Here is a 15,133-nt window from a genome sequence, read left to right as displayed (position 1 = left end):
ATGTTGTAGGACCTTTTCTGTACAACTGAGCACTCTACAAGCCCAGTTGGGCTTCACTACTGGAACAACATAGACATACATTTGTAAATGTGTGTTTTTGTTCTACTGTTAGCTCTGTGGAAGAATATTGTCTAGATGTTAGTGACAACTGCAGCCTTGTTTGTGTGCCTGCTGATTGCTAAACACCTCAACAATATGGAAAGTGGTTACCTTCATCCCTTCTAGCATTTGTTATCCACCAAGGAATTTACAATATTTTTTTAATGAATGAGTTCAAGTGTAATTACAGAAGTTAGAAAAATAAAATGAACACTGATACAATTGCCTTATTTACAGAGATTGTTGCTGATTTATCTCCAATGCAATGGTACTGTCTTCTGTACTCACTTGTTATAATATATTTATATTGTTCATAGTTACCAATATATTTGTGACTGCTCTTGTGATGTGTTGATCTACCATGATATTAGACTTTACTGGCTTCATCAATGGCAAATTTTCAGATCACTTTTAATGGATGCATTCATGGCCACAGTTTCAAAACTAATAAAGATATTCAGAGCTATTCCACCTAATCTCTGGACAGCATTTAGCATTCACATAAATCTTTGACGCCAGACAAGATTGTGGAAGAAATATGAAACTTACTAATAGAAATTGGAGAGCATAAAATATAGTTATTATGTCTACTAAAAAAAATCACTGTCACAAATACAGTTACTGTACATAATATGCATCTGGTGAATATAGTGTCAACAAAAATAATGAAGTGGGGTCTGTATGAAAAATAAAAAACCTTTAGTGGCTGAAGTGCTATTTTCAAAGCTCTTAGAAACTAGATAAATGAAGAGAAGAAGTTTCTTTGGCGCTAGGAGCTCTATGTATAAATTACTGAACAATGTTAACACTTGATGTGATCAAATGAGACAACTTTTAGATTATTCCCCACCACAGCACTCATTTATGTGTAGAGAGCCTTAGGTGTTAGGTGAAGCATGTGGCCCAGATTGTTTGTAAATGTTTGATTAGATATATAGTGATTGTCAGTTGACTGTATGGTCACACTAAGCTAGTGTGGATTGATTTGGTGAAAATAAATGAGAGTTTGATACTTTCCTCCAGCCTCTCACAATAGTTCCTCCAGCAATTATGCCTGCTGTATATAGATGAATTACCTACCAGATTCAGGATATTTTGGAAGCCTAAGATGTCCCTGTATCCCATTTTTGTTAGGTGTATTACATGATGCATCATGTAATACACCTACTTCCTAACAAAAATGGATAGTTCAGGATCTTTATGTGAAAGAAAAAATACAGTATAGTTGAACGTCTGTGAGTAAGCATGAGTTGAGTTAATAACCAAAGGACAATAAGCACAGTCTGTCTGGCTTTGCCAGACCATCTCATACAAAAAGATGGTTGCTAGTGCCCACATTGTGCTGTATTATTGCAATGTTTTAAGTTGCATATTATCTGCTGTTTACCATGTTTTCCAAATTCTTCCTATTATAAACAATATAATTTTATGTGTGAAACCTACATATTTGAATCTTAAGTTGCTTCAGTCTTTTGTTTAAATTCTTGTAGCATTTTCAACCTTATAAATACATTTAGTCAAATAAAGAAATAGTGGCTCATATTTCACAACACAAAAAAATTCATGTGTTCAGCATAATTTTGCGTCATTTAACACTCTCTAGATTAAAATTTATAGAATGCGAGTACTCAGATTTAACTATTGTCCTTTTGTATACAAAAACATAATGAAAATATGGTATTCGTGTTACAGAATAGGGAAAACACCAAAATAGAAAACTACAATGAACATATCTTTATTGAAAGGCCTTAAACTAGAAACATTTCTCTGCAATAGCACTAGACATGTCAGTACAACTAGTCATTGCCATAATTCCAAACAAAACATTTATTCTAATACTGTTTAAAAATATCAGTATACTTTGATATAAATAATGAAGGTACAAACACACAGGAACTACACATTACTTGTCTCTCTGTCTTTCTTCTCTCTCTCTCTCTCTCTCTCTCTCTCTCTCTCTCTCTCTCTCTCTCTCTCTCTCTCTCTCTCTTTTTCTCTCTCTCTCTCTCTCCCTCTCCCTTTCCATTTCCCTCCTCCTCTTCTCTCTCTCCCTCTCCAAACGATGTACCAAATATAAATAAATAGACATTTTTATTTTGAATTAAAATCAAACTACTCTGTTTTTGTTGCAGAACTATACAACTGCCCATTAATTAGAGTTCCCTTGATTGTATAAGGCAATTCCCACATTGGCAAGGGAGAAACTGCACAACAAACAACACTGAAGAGTGTCTGTGGTCATAACTGAGTACCTAACTAATTCTTTCTCAAGTGATTTTCAGAAAATGTTTTACTTAGGAAAGTTAATAATTCCATATTTTGTAGTTTCACAGCACTACTTGACAGTATACTAGTTATCTTCTCAATTAGTCTTAGTTATTATGGTGTCTTGAATTTAAGGAACATATTCATAGTGTTTGCACTGAAAGTGGAACTATGGTATTTTATGTTTGGTGCACTTTAGGTGATACATTGCTGTATAAGAAATATGACTAACATACTGAAATTACTTTTATAACTGAAAGCAAAGTCATATCTATTTTCAGTCTAGACTAAACTAATGTAACAATGTAACAACATCTAGTAACTTGTACTGGTAATAGTATGTTAACTTCAGTTTCATGAAAGTGTAAACACAGATGAATTTAATAATGTTCAATACATGCACTGTCTAATGTGAAAGGCATAAGTACATGATCCTTTTTGTAACACTGATTAAAGATAGGAACTGTTCGTTTCTCTTACTGGTATTGATTAGGTAGGATCAGTTCAGCTTGCAGTCAAGTAATGGAATTTAAATTTAAGGAGTCATAACATAATGATCACTGTTTTTTTTAGGGCTGATGATTCACAATTATTCAATGTGATTAATATTATTCAAAATTGAAGTAAAATAACTGCAGACCACTCTGAAGGCAATATAAAACCTATTGTAATCTAGATAAACTTGCAGTGTAAACGCAAATTTTTAGTATGGCTTCTTTTTAAATTGATGTGATGCACTCACCAACTCTTTTTTCTGAAATTTCCCTATAATTTATGATAAAGTCTTCCGAATCATTAGGATGTGTCATATTTTTCAGACTACTTCACTGCTCACCATTTCTACTCCTCTGCTGTAATCTTCTTCAGGATTACACTAGTGTTCCTGGATGGCAGTCGCTATTGAAATATAGTGTCACATTCACTTATAAAAAGGCTATTTTTAAGCATTATTTGAAGAAGTGAAGTTACTGGGTAAAAATCTTCTAGCTACTATTGTCGGACTGTCACCATTGGGTAAATACTGAAAGCAGGTGGCAACAGAATGGGGAAATCCAAAATATTATTGTTTTTGTGTTGCCTCAGCTGTTTCCTGGTAGCTGTTTATGTTCATTGCTCACTGTGGCTTGATGTTTACTTCCATTATAGCAAGCAACCATGAAGAATTCTTCGATATTTTGACTGTTTCACTGACATTCCTCCTATAAATATTACTTTCTCTAGGTAGCACACATATGTTCTTAAAATCCATAATCTGGTCGCATTATTTTTGGTGTGCCACTATGACTGATTTTTTCTTTTGTCTTAAACATGTGTGGGGTTTATGCTCTTTAACTCCATCTTTTACTATGCTTCTAGTTTGATATATACTTTACCACAATCACACATCACTTCATATACTCCCACAGTGTCGAAGCAGCCAGGCACAAGCATTATAGATTAGAAGGAGTGTTTTGCCTTGTGTTGACTAGAAAAACATAGTCCTTAACTCAGTGTCCAAGAGGATTCTGCCTTTATGGTCAGTTACTCTAGGCAGAACAGTAACCTTTTGAATGTTCATGATGTTCCTCATTCTTCTTGTTTTCATTGTTAATATTCTTATTATTATTGTTAGAATTATTATCACTTCACTTGAAAGCCCTATTTATGTAAAGGTCATCATAGCCATCAGTCATTAATGTTCCTCTAAGGGAATTTAGGTGTGATTGCAAGCTCTTACTGTCACTGATTCTGAATACACATAAGGGCTGAGTGTTCAGAGCAGCTTGTTTCTGGGTTGGGTGGTAGTGTGAAGCAGCATCTACATTCCTGTTTATGTTGGTAGGTTTTCTATAAACTTATTGCCTAGAGTATTATCATGTCTTCCGTAGATAAACACATCTAAAAACGGAAGGACTACCTCACTCTCCATATCTATGGTGAAGCTGATTTTTGGAAGGATATTATTCAGAAAATAATTGAATTTATGTAGCTCTTTCCTGTAGAGTGGCCGTACAACCATGGCTTCATCATAGCAGAGTCAACAAGACAGTTTTAGTTCTCCATTACTTAATTAATATGTTTTGTTCAAAATACTCCATAAAAATGCCAGCTGCTACAGGTAACTACACTCCTGGAAATGGAAAAAAGAACACATTGACACCAGTGTGTCAGACCCCCCATACTTGCTCTGGACACTGCGAGAGGGCTGTACAAGCAATGATCACACGCACGGCACAGCGGACACACCAGGAACCGCGGAGATGGCCGTCGAATGGCACTAGCTGCGCATCATTTGTGCACCGCCGCCGTCAGTGTCAGCCAGTTTGCCGTGGCATACGGAGCTCCATCGCAGTCTTTAACACTGGTAGCATGCCGCGACAGCGTGAACGTGAACCGTAGGTGCCGTTGACGGATTTTGAGCAAGGGCGTATAGTGGGCATGCGGGAGACCGGGTGGACATACCGCCGAATTGCTCAACACGTGGGACGTGAGGTCTCCACAGTACATCGATGTTGTCGCCAGTGGTCGGCGGAAGGTGCACGTGCCCCTCGACCTGGGACCAGACCACAGCGACACACGGATGCACGCCAAGACCGTAGGATCCTACGCAGTGCCGTAGGGGACCGCACCGCCACTTCCCAGCAAATTAGGGACACTGTTGCTCCTGGGGTATCGGCAAGGACCATTCGCAACCGTTTCCATGAAGCTAGGCTACGGTCCTGCACACCGTTAGGCCGTCTTCCGCTCACGCCCCAACATCGTGCAGCCCGCCTCCAGTGGTGTTGCGACAGGCGTGAATGGAGGGACGAATAGAGACGTGTCGTCTTCAGCGATGAGAGTCGCTTCTGCCTTGGTGCCAATGATGGTTGTATGCGTGTTTGGCGCCGTGCAGGTGAGCGCCACAATCAGGACTGCATACGACCGAGGCACACAGGGCCAACACCCGGCATCATGGTGTGGGGAGCGATCTCCTACACTGGCCGTACACTTCTGATGATCGTCGAGGGGACACTGAATAGTGCACGGTACATCCAAACCGTCATCGAACCCATCGTTCTACCATTCCTAGACCGGCAAGGGAACTTGCTGTTCCAACAGGACAATGCACATCCGTATGTATCCCGTGCCACCCAACGGGCTCTAGAATGTGTAAGTCAACTACCCTGGCCAGCAAGATCTCCGGATATGTCCTCCATTGAGCATGTTTGGGACTGGATGAAGCGTCGTCTCACGCGGTCTGCACGTCCAGCACGAACGCTGGTCCAACTGAGGTGCCAGGTGGAAATGGCATGGCAAGCCGTTCCACAGGACTACATCCAGCATTTCTACGATCGTCTCCATGGGAGAATAGCAGCCTGCATTGCTGCAAAAGGTCGATATACACTGTACTAGTGCCGACATTGTGTTTGCTCTGTTGCCTGTGTCTATGTGCCTGTGGTTCTGTCAGTGTGATCATGTGATGTATCTGACCCGAGGAATGTGTCAATAAAGTTTCCCCTTCCTGGGACAATGAATTCACGGTGTTCTTATTTCAATTTCCAGGAGTGTAGTTAAGCCCAAAGCAAAACCATCACGTTGTTCATAAAATTCCTTTTTATATTTAAGATAACTGCAACATAATTTGACCTGGTCACACATATCCAGAGCAATTTTGTTCCCAATAATCTCCATAGTACCTGCTACTGGGATGTCTGTAAATAAGGATTTGACATCAAAGTTCACAAGTATGTCAGTAGCAGTACTTTAACTGTGCATAATATTTTAAGTAAATGTTGAATCCTTCACAAAATAATTCATTTTTCTCACAAGGTACTTTAGTTTTCCTGATAAATGTGTAGCTAAAAATTACATTGTAGAATTAATACTATTCACTATTGGTCTCAATGGACAACCTTCTTTGTGAAGCTCCATCTGTAATGACTGAGCTGTTGATGGGATATTAAACTATAATCTTCCTTTCTTCTCTTATGAACCTTCTATAGACCATATATTCTAGGTAACACAAATGAATTTCACATCAGATTGTTGTTAGTAGAGCTGCCCATTATGGCATCTGATAACAGATTTTTCAGCTTCCTAACCATCTTGTTTGTTGGATCACATTTGAGGTTACAGCACACTTGCTCTACCAATAGTTGTTCTACCTTCTTGTGGTATTCAGCTGTATACAAAACAGGAGTCACATTTCCGTTATCTGCTCTCATGACAACAATGGATTCATGTTTCTTTAGTTCATTAGGAGCTTTCCTTTTCCATGTGAATGTGTTGTTCTAGAATGGTTTCACTTGACTTAAAATTATTGAGACATACTATTTTATTTCCTCATCCTGAAACTTCAAGTGAGAGAATAAAAATTCTTCAGTAGTACTTATGATTTCTTCTGTGGGTCTTCTCTTTGGTGTAGTCGTGAAATAAAGACCTTTGCTCACCATTGCAATAGCTTATTCACTGAATTCCTCAGATGAGAGGTTTATTATCACTCAGTTTGGGTCAAGAATGGTATTTTTCTTCCTCTCTGTCAGCATCTGCTTCCAGTATTTATCCAGTTATAATGGTCCACCAATTGCAGCTGGAAAATTTTTTACAGTAACTCCACATATTTGAAAAAGTACAGCAAAATAAGCCTTTTAAAAGCAAACACAACACTGTCTTTTGCAGTGCCCAGCAACCCAGAGGCACCAATAGAATCATGAAGAAGATAACAGCAGAAGAACCAAAATGTCAAGCAGTAAAGAAGTTTGAAGAGGAGTGTGACACAACCTAATGACTCTGAAGATTTTATGGTCAATGACACAAAAGCCTGCAGGCTTACATTGATTTGATATAATTTTGAGTTTGCCACTGCTGTTTCTGATCTAAGGCCTAAACATCTTCCATATGTATGAATTTACCTCTCTTTCTTTCTTTGTCTTTTATTACTGTTCATAATCTTAATTCTTTTGTCTGGGCAGTATTCTCATTTTTATCACAATCACAACTTTATCTGTCTCTGTGGATAACAAAGGTTTTTCAATACTGGGCGAGGATTCATATATCCTTTTTTAGTTTCTGTGTGTTCATCACTGTATTCATCTTCTCTCACTATCATGTTTTCAATGACCACTGGCACTGACAGGTGAGTGGAAAACTGGGGTATTGCAATTTTGTTTTTGTTTCTGAGGTGACTGTAATTATTTTCGTGAGTTCAGAATAATAATCTTCTGTGTGATCCAATGGTTCTTCATATCATGGAAACAGTGAAGACTGTGTGATGTGATCCTTTTAACTACTAAATCAATAGTGTAGCATGTGAAACAGCATAAGTGGAGGTAGGATTAAGTTTTCATTTAAGAGCCTACACTCCGCATTTATAGAAAAAGAATTTGTACTACATACAAAGGTACAAGCCATTTGAGTATGACAACTCAGCAATGTTGCTAAACCTCCATATTTTCTGGAGATGGATTTCTGAACAAAGTGTCATGTGTGAGAGTCCCTGGCACATAATATTTATTTTTCATCAGTTACCTGTGAAGAACAATTAAAGTAAGCCCCACAGAATAAGCAGGGACTTTTTCTGAGTATTTTGGTGGATAGAGGTTATTGAGATACGAAAAACTGAGCCTGATAAGCTGAAATTAATGTCATTTTCAAATACGAGACCCACAAATGTTTTTAAAAAATTCATTCATATTGCTTCTGGCAAAAATGCTGTTGACTAGTGTAACAGAAGAGCCTGATCTTTGTTGACAACATGTGATTGTGACTGACTGCACTGCCTCTTTCACTATGATGTGCACAAATGGTGACACTGCTCTGCCACCACTCTTGTGGCACTGTGGCACCACCACCTGCCAAACAACCATGACAGTGCGAGGAATGCCTTAATTTTGCTACTGGGATGATTTATTGTTTCATTTTAGTCAGTGAGAGCTACTATGTGAGAACTGTCATACTATAACATAAATGGTAACCTGTGACTTATACAATCATACAAATCACCAAATGCATGCTACATCAAAAAATAACCATTTTCAGATGATCATCAGAGTTACATTACATTTATACAATATAGTACATCCATTAACACAAAAACACATGAGATGTGGTGCTGAGGGGGGGGGGGGGCAGGAGGGGGGGGGTGAGGTCATCCAAAATACAGTGCTTGTCAATAAGGTGATAATATTCTTGCATAGTGATACAAATTTATAAATACAGAAATTGGAGTCAGAATTTCCTATTTATATGTATGGTGTTCTTTAAAATATCTCATCATATGAGATTAAACTTCTCAGTTTTGGTGCACTTCTCTTAAATATCACAGTGAGCAGACAGCAGTTATTAGTACATTAATGTTTAAGATAATCAAACTGGTATAAAAATGTGTGCACTAAAAATAGAAAAGTCTGCTCAATTTTCATACAATGAATGTATGAATAAATTGAACATTCTACCTTCCTCCTTCAGAATCATATTTTTTGATTGTAGATGTAATATATAACCAATCTAAATAATTAACTGCAGCATTTCCATAGTAACTGCTGCAGATTGGTTACCTTGTGATTTTGGGTAAGAATACAGATCACAACCTCTTGTTTCAGTAATAATTGTTCTATATAAATATGCACACTATGCAAGACTGTACCCAGCATCAGAGTTAGTAGTGTTTGAGGAAGGAGAAAGGGGGGGGGGGGGGGGGACTCATATTATCTCACAGTGAATGACAAAAATATTGAGATTTCATAACAAATCCCTCTGGATACAAGTATTACTAGACAATAAATTGATGAATCTGTCTTGACAAGGCAGTAGCAGTTCGGCTTGTAATTTTGCAAGAGTGTACCCAGGACAGGAGACAGTAATGGTTGAGGAGGAAATGGGCTGGGGGATGTGGTAGTTCATGTTAGTTTACTGGTGAATGACAAAAAGTTTGAAATTTCATAACAAATCCCTCTGGGGCAAGTGTTACTAGCCAGTAAGTTGACTAATTGACAAATCTGTCTTGGCAGGGCAGCATGAGTTATGTTTGTGAAGTTTTTTTTATTGTGCTCATCTCTGTTTCAATATTTAACATTTTTACATCAAATGAGTAAGTCAGAGATACACGGTGTTAACATGGATACTGTGGGATTTCTACATAGAAGACACTATATCACCATTAATATATTGTGATTAAAATAATTTTGAATCATACATGTACTGCTTCACAAATGTTTATACAAAACACCAATAAATTTATTACATTGTAACTGTCCCATAAGTAGAGGTACAAAATCCTACTGACTTGTACATGGAAATATTGTCACTGATTTATCACGAATTAGCAAAGACATATTTTATGGCACGAAGTTAGCAAATAGATCATACAGTCTAAGTAATCATATCCTGGCACTCACTTCTCAGACAGTTTTGCCAGAACACTACAATCATTCCTTTGTTCAACATGAACAAATATATCTAACTCAAGAATGTCACATTCACATTAAGAAATAGTCCTGGCAATTCAGTCTGACATAAATATTGAGCAACTGATTCATTGTAAAAATAAGAATGACTGAGCCAGTTTATTTTAGTGGCAAGTTTTCAGATAAGACGTATAGGAACATCACACAACTAGTTTCTTTTCTTCTTGTACATAGCATAAACATATTTAAATGTAAATGCTTTCATACTGATTGTTCTTAATGCATTCTCACTGATTTATTACAATTTTATCAACTTTCTTCATTGATTCAAATACACTCTCAAGATTCCATAGTGAACTCTGGAAATCAACCATATACCTAACTATGCTAAAACTTAGTCAAAGTTGAGATCCTTTAATTCTGTATAACCTCCACAAAGCTTTGGGAAGATTCCACGCTTTCTCTGAGTTCTGGCTGCAGTTGGTGATGTGGTAGTTTGAGCCCATCTCTTATACATCAGCAACCTATAAGAAAGAATAATTCTGTGTAATAAGTTTCAAGGAAAAGAATACGAAAATAACAAAAATTTGTACAGATCTTACACTTTATTTTTATTTGTATTTATGAATAGGATCCTAAATTTCTTTGCTGATATTAAAATGGCTTGCACTCTATACTGCAGCTCCAAAATCACCAGAATTTGTAACAGAGTTTTTTTAAATCTTGTTTAGCCTGTGCAATAGTTTGAATTTACTTATTGATTGTTCATAATCCAAGTGTATTATATGGTGGATAAGTTTATCTTTCTATTTTGGTATGTTTAATTTATTCATGCAAATAATAACATATGCAGACATCATTATTACCATATATCATTATTGTTTTGAACATTCAGTATAATTATCTAAATAGGCTAAACTTCATAAAAATGTTGAAAGTAGCACACTTCAATAAAAAACTTAAATGATTTAATTAGTTTATGTCATGGAATGTTACTTTATTCCTTAATGGCCCATCTCCCCACTCCCTTTCCTCCTCCCCCTCCTCTCCCCTCACCACATTCATTTCATTATGTATGCAGCATAGTGTAGGTTCAAAACAAAATCTATATTCAAGGCAGTACTACTCAATTACTATTTGTTACCTGATAATACAAATACATTTTTTATATCCCATCAGTTTTCACAATATGATATAAAATCTTTCTGTATGGTATGGTTTTGAAAGCTCTTTGTTATACATAAGTGACCTAAAACAGAAAAGATGTTGTATGTTACAATGGAAGAAACAATTATTGATTGCAGGGTTGCCATCAGTTGGCTCCCATCTTCCCCTTGCATTTTGTCTGTCCCCTTTCTTTAGTATTCTATAGCAAAATCTGCATTACTAAAACTTGTACTCTACTGAAAATGTTTAGTTGTGAATACCTCCAGTTGATTGTATAGAAGCATTACATCACCAATGTAAATGGTTAAGAAAAACATATGAAAAACTAGGAAGCTAAAAAGAATCTTATTTGAACTGTAAATGTGAAAGTGTTTCAACTGAGTTATTTACAAATGACACAGAATTGTTGAGGTCTTCATTGCTACTTGTTGATGTATTGCCTGTTGACTTTGTCATAGGATCTTTGGCTGATGTTTCTTTAATGTTTTTTCCAACATTTCGTCAGTATGTGTAGTGGACACTGACAAAGGTTCACTATCCATTGTTGGTGGTGGACTGGAGTAATTCCTGCAGCTAGAGATTATATGTACCTGTTGCTCCGAGCTCTGAGGCCTTTTCCCTGCTTGTTACTTCTGTGGTGCTCCTGTTATTACCTGCAATGGTCATTTGCTGTAGCACAGGAATTCAGGATACATTTATTTTGATGTTTTCTTCTTTTTACCTACCTTTCCCTACTTGAAATACCATTTATTTTTGGTGATCCTAGTATCAACTGATAGTCTAACTATTCCAGTATAGACTTTTCCCCATGAACACATTGTGCTGTACATTCCCAACATTGTGAATGAGTCTCTTTTCTTTTGTTTATTCCTAATGTAAGAATATCTTTGGTCTTCTTGGTCAGTTTCTAAACAGTCCTTACCCCATGTTTGCACAATATATGGCCAATTCTGTCCATCAACATTGGGCTGTACCTGACATTTCTTCTTCTGATGAGTCACTCTGACAGATGTTAGGTATCATGATACTTTTTATGCAACTGGTGGAGTACTCATTGCTCTTCAGATTGTATTCTAGGTGTTGCATCTCATATCCAAGGTGCTGTGGCTCAGACATTCATCTGCTGCACTTTATTTTTATCATATTCCTTTTCGTATTAATAGAAATAGTCCCACTATATCTGACTTCCTCTCTGCGTACCTTTTTCTCTAACTACCTACCAATTATATTTCTTTTTGATTTGTTTTTACTGTGTGAGCTATCAGTTTCATGTAAGATTTTTATACTTTTATTTCTTCATATTTTCTCAGTATGACTCTGTATAACCCAAGAGATGGAAATTTTTTAAGTGAATACAAAATTATTTGTGAAATGTATTTAGTGATGGAATTTAGCTTATTCTAAACTTCAGTACACATTTTAAGTATTAACTGATGTCTTTAATTATTTTAACATTTATAAGATTTGTAATTGTATATTGCAGCTAAATTATGTAATTTAACTTTTTAGACATCATCTGACAATCACGTTACTATTATTTCTAGTAAGTTCAGTAGGGATGTTTATAACTGACTGAATTGTATGTGACCTACATTATGTTCAGGTAATGTTACATGTTAAATTCCTATAAGGAATAAAATTTTTTCTCTGGAACCTTCACAGATTAGAAGTTCTCTCACAGACAACACAACAAGGCATGAAGACCTTTATAAAATTTCCCAGTAACCCATTGGAAAAAGGAATACTGTGGGATATAATATATAATTGCAACTATTTGTTTTTCCATTAGTAATTCACAAGAAAATGTTTCCATATTCTGAATTAAACAAAATTTCCTTATTTCAATTTTATGTATTTATACTTCCTTTTACGAAGGTGACAACAAATTTTTTATCCATGACAGATAAATTATAAGCATATACACAAATATTTGGCACCCCTGTGGTTCTACAGTGTGCTTCCAGTTCTTGACAATTTCCAGTCTACAAACTCTTAATTTCTTTATTGTGTCCATAATATTTTAATGAAGCAAGTTGATTTCTAGTTGCCCTCTCTTTGTATATTTTTGATTAGAGGTCTCTGTTAAATTAACTTCTTTCAAAACCATCTACCTGAATCAATAGCTGTTACTTCGGTTTTACTACTCATGGAGAAACAGCAAAAACCACTTTTTATGAAAAGGATTGTTGCTACTCACCACAGAGTGGAGATGCTGAGTTGCAGATGGGCACAACAAAAAGACTGTTGGAAAGTGAGCTTTCAGCCAACAAGACTTTTGTTGAACGTATACAAGACACACACACACACACACACACACACACACACACACTCACTCACTCACTCACTCACTCACTCACTCATGGCACTGCATCTCACATATACATGACCACAGTTTCTGGCAGCTTGAGACAGAATCTTTTTGTTGTGCCTATCTGCAACTCAGCGTGTCTGCTATATGGAGTAGCAACTATCCTTATCATAATATTGTTACATTTCACCTGGAATTTCTACTGTTAGAAATCCCTTTTTATAATGTTAGAAATCTAGTTGTTGTTACATTATACAAATGCAATATCAGAATTCCATTTGGTTATACACACTCACTATTAAGGGTTACAAGCTAAATGACAACAGACTGAGTTATAAATAGTTTTAAAGTAATAATCAATTAATTTGCACCAAAGTTACTCTTTTAAAAATATATGTAATATGAAATTATGTTTAACTGTGTTTAGGAAAGGATGTAATATTGGTGATAAACAATCTAATGGTTCTTTCCTGACTAAAAAAGTGATAAACATAAATACAATGAGACATAAAAACTGCAAAAGAATCTTTAAGCTTTCTGGACGAATTTTGCAAGTTCTTCATTTTTGGTTCTTCCTTTTACATTAAATATCTCTAGTTAGTTAATTTTATGTTCCATGGATCATTTTGCATGATAAATCATAGTGAAGTGGAATAATGAGTCATTTTACATTCACATTGCAACTTAATTTGTAAATAAGGCTACATGCTGAACATTTGTAAGGTTATTTTTAAATATATAGATGTGAATTAGTAATTCCTATTTACCACGTTTTGCACATTACAATAATAGAAATTCTTCTATGGGATAGAAGTAGTTGTGAATAGGCAGTGTGAAATTTTAATTTTCTGTCTGTCAGACATTGTATATCACTGGGTAAGTGATTAAGAATGTTTTTTGTGTGTGTGTTAAAGCAACCTTAATGTGGAGTAATGAATATCAGTTTTCCTTTTGGTATTGTAATTATCTTCATCATTGTTCCTTTTGAACAGCAGTGGATCATTTACAACAAACTTCATTAGGGAATAGATATATTGTGAAGCAACAGTTAGAATTCCCAACTCCTTAAACATATGTCTACATGATAATCATGGTTCAGCACGAAATATTACTCTAACAGCACATTTTTGGGTAATGAAGATGTTCTTTCTTTAAAGCTAAGTTACCCTAGAACATTGTTCCATGCGACATTATTGAATGAAAATATGCTAAACGTGTCAACTTATCAATTTCTTGAAAAATTCTAAGTGCAAAAGTGGCTGAACTAAGTTGTTTTTGGAGTTCCAAAATTTGTTTTTTCCAGTTTAAGTTCTCATCAATGTGGTCACTTAAGAATTTTGAAGTTTCTACTCTATTATTTTCTCATCATGCGTTGCACTTGTCATTTGTGTAGTACCTCCAGATGTACAGAACTGAATTTTTTTTAATTTTATTTATTTTTTTTAAAATTGAGGGTGAGACATTCATAGACAACTAGTCGATGATAGTTTTAAGAACATTGTTTACCATTTCTTCTGTTTCTGTATATATGCCTGGACTGATTACAATACTAGTGTCATATGTAAAATGAATGAATTCTTCTTGTTGTATGTTAGATGGAAGATCGTTTACATATATGAGGAACAATAGAGACCTAAGATTTAGCCTTGGAGAACCCCATATGTGATTTATACACCATCAGCATTACATTCCAAACTGTTTTGATTGAATTACTAAGTACAACTTTTCACATTATTTTAGTTAGATATGGCATTATCCAGTGGTTTTTATACCATCAATCCAATAAAACTTCAGTTTATCTATGAGAGTGCTGTGATTAAAACAGTCAAATGCCTTAGAACTTAGTGTTGAATACTGATTCTCTAAACAAATAAATGTGCCATATTAGGATATTTTCCCAATTTTAAAATTCTGATCTACATCAATCGTT

At 35.7% G+C, this 15,133-nt stretch overlaps 1 protein-coding gene across 1 annotated transcript in view; it reads right to left on the bottom strand.

Moving 5' to 3' along the window:
* Positions 1–1,818: 1,818 nt before the first annotated feature.
* The window catches only part of LOC126298169 (trehalase-like), a 232,223-nt gene continuing 218,908 nt past the window's right edge, over positions 1,819–15,133 (bottom strand). Inside the window, exon 6 of the mRNA XM_049989478.1 lies at positions 1,819–10,252. Within this exon, the coding sequence (XP_049845435.1) occupies positions 10,123–10,252 (130 nt within the window). The 3' untranslated portion in view covers positions 1,819–10,122. The remainder of the gene's footprint in view (positions 10,253–15,133) is intronic.

Source organism: Schistocerca gregaria, chromosome X, assembly GCF_023897955.1.
Source record: "Schistocerca gregaria isolate iqSchGreg1 chromosome X, iqSchGreg1.2, whole genome shotgun sequence".
NCBI classification, from domain to species: domain Eukaryota; kingdom Metazoa; phylum Arthropoda; class Insecta; order Orthoptera; family Acrididae; genus Schistocerca; species Schistocerca gregaria.
This window is presented reverse-complemented; position numbering and strand designations above follow the sequence as displayed.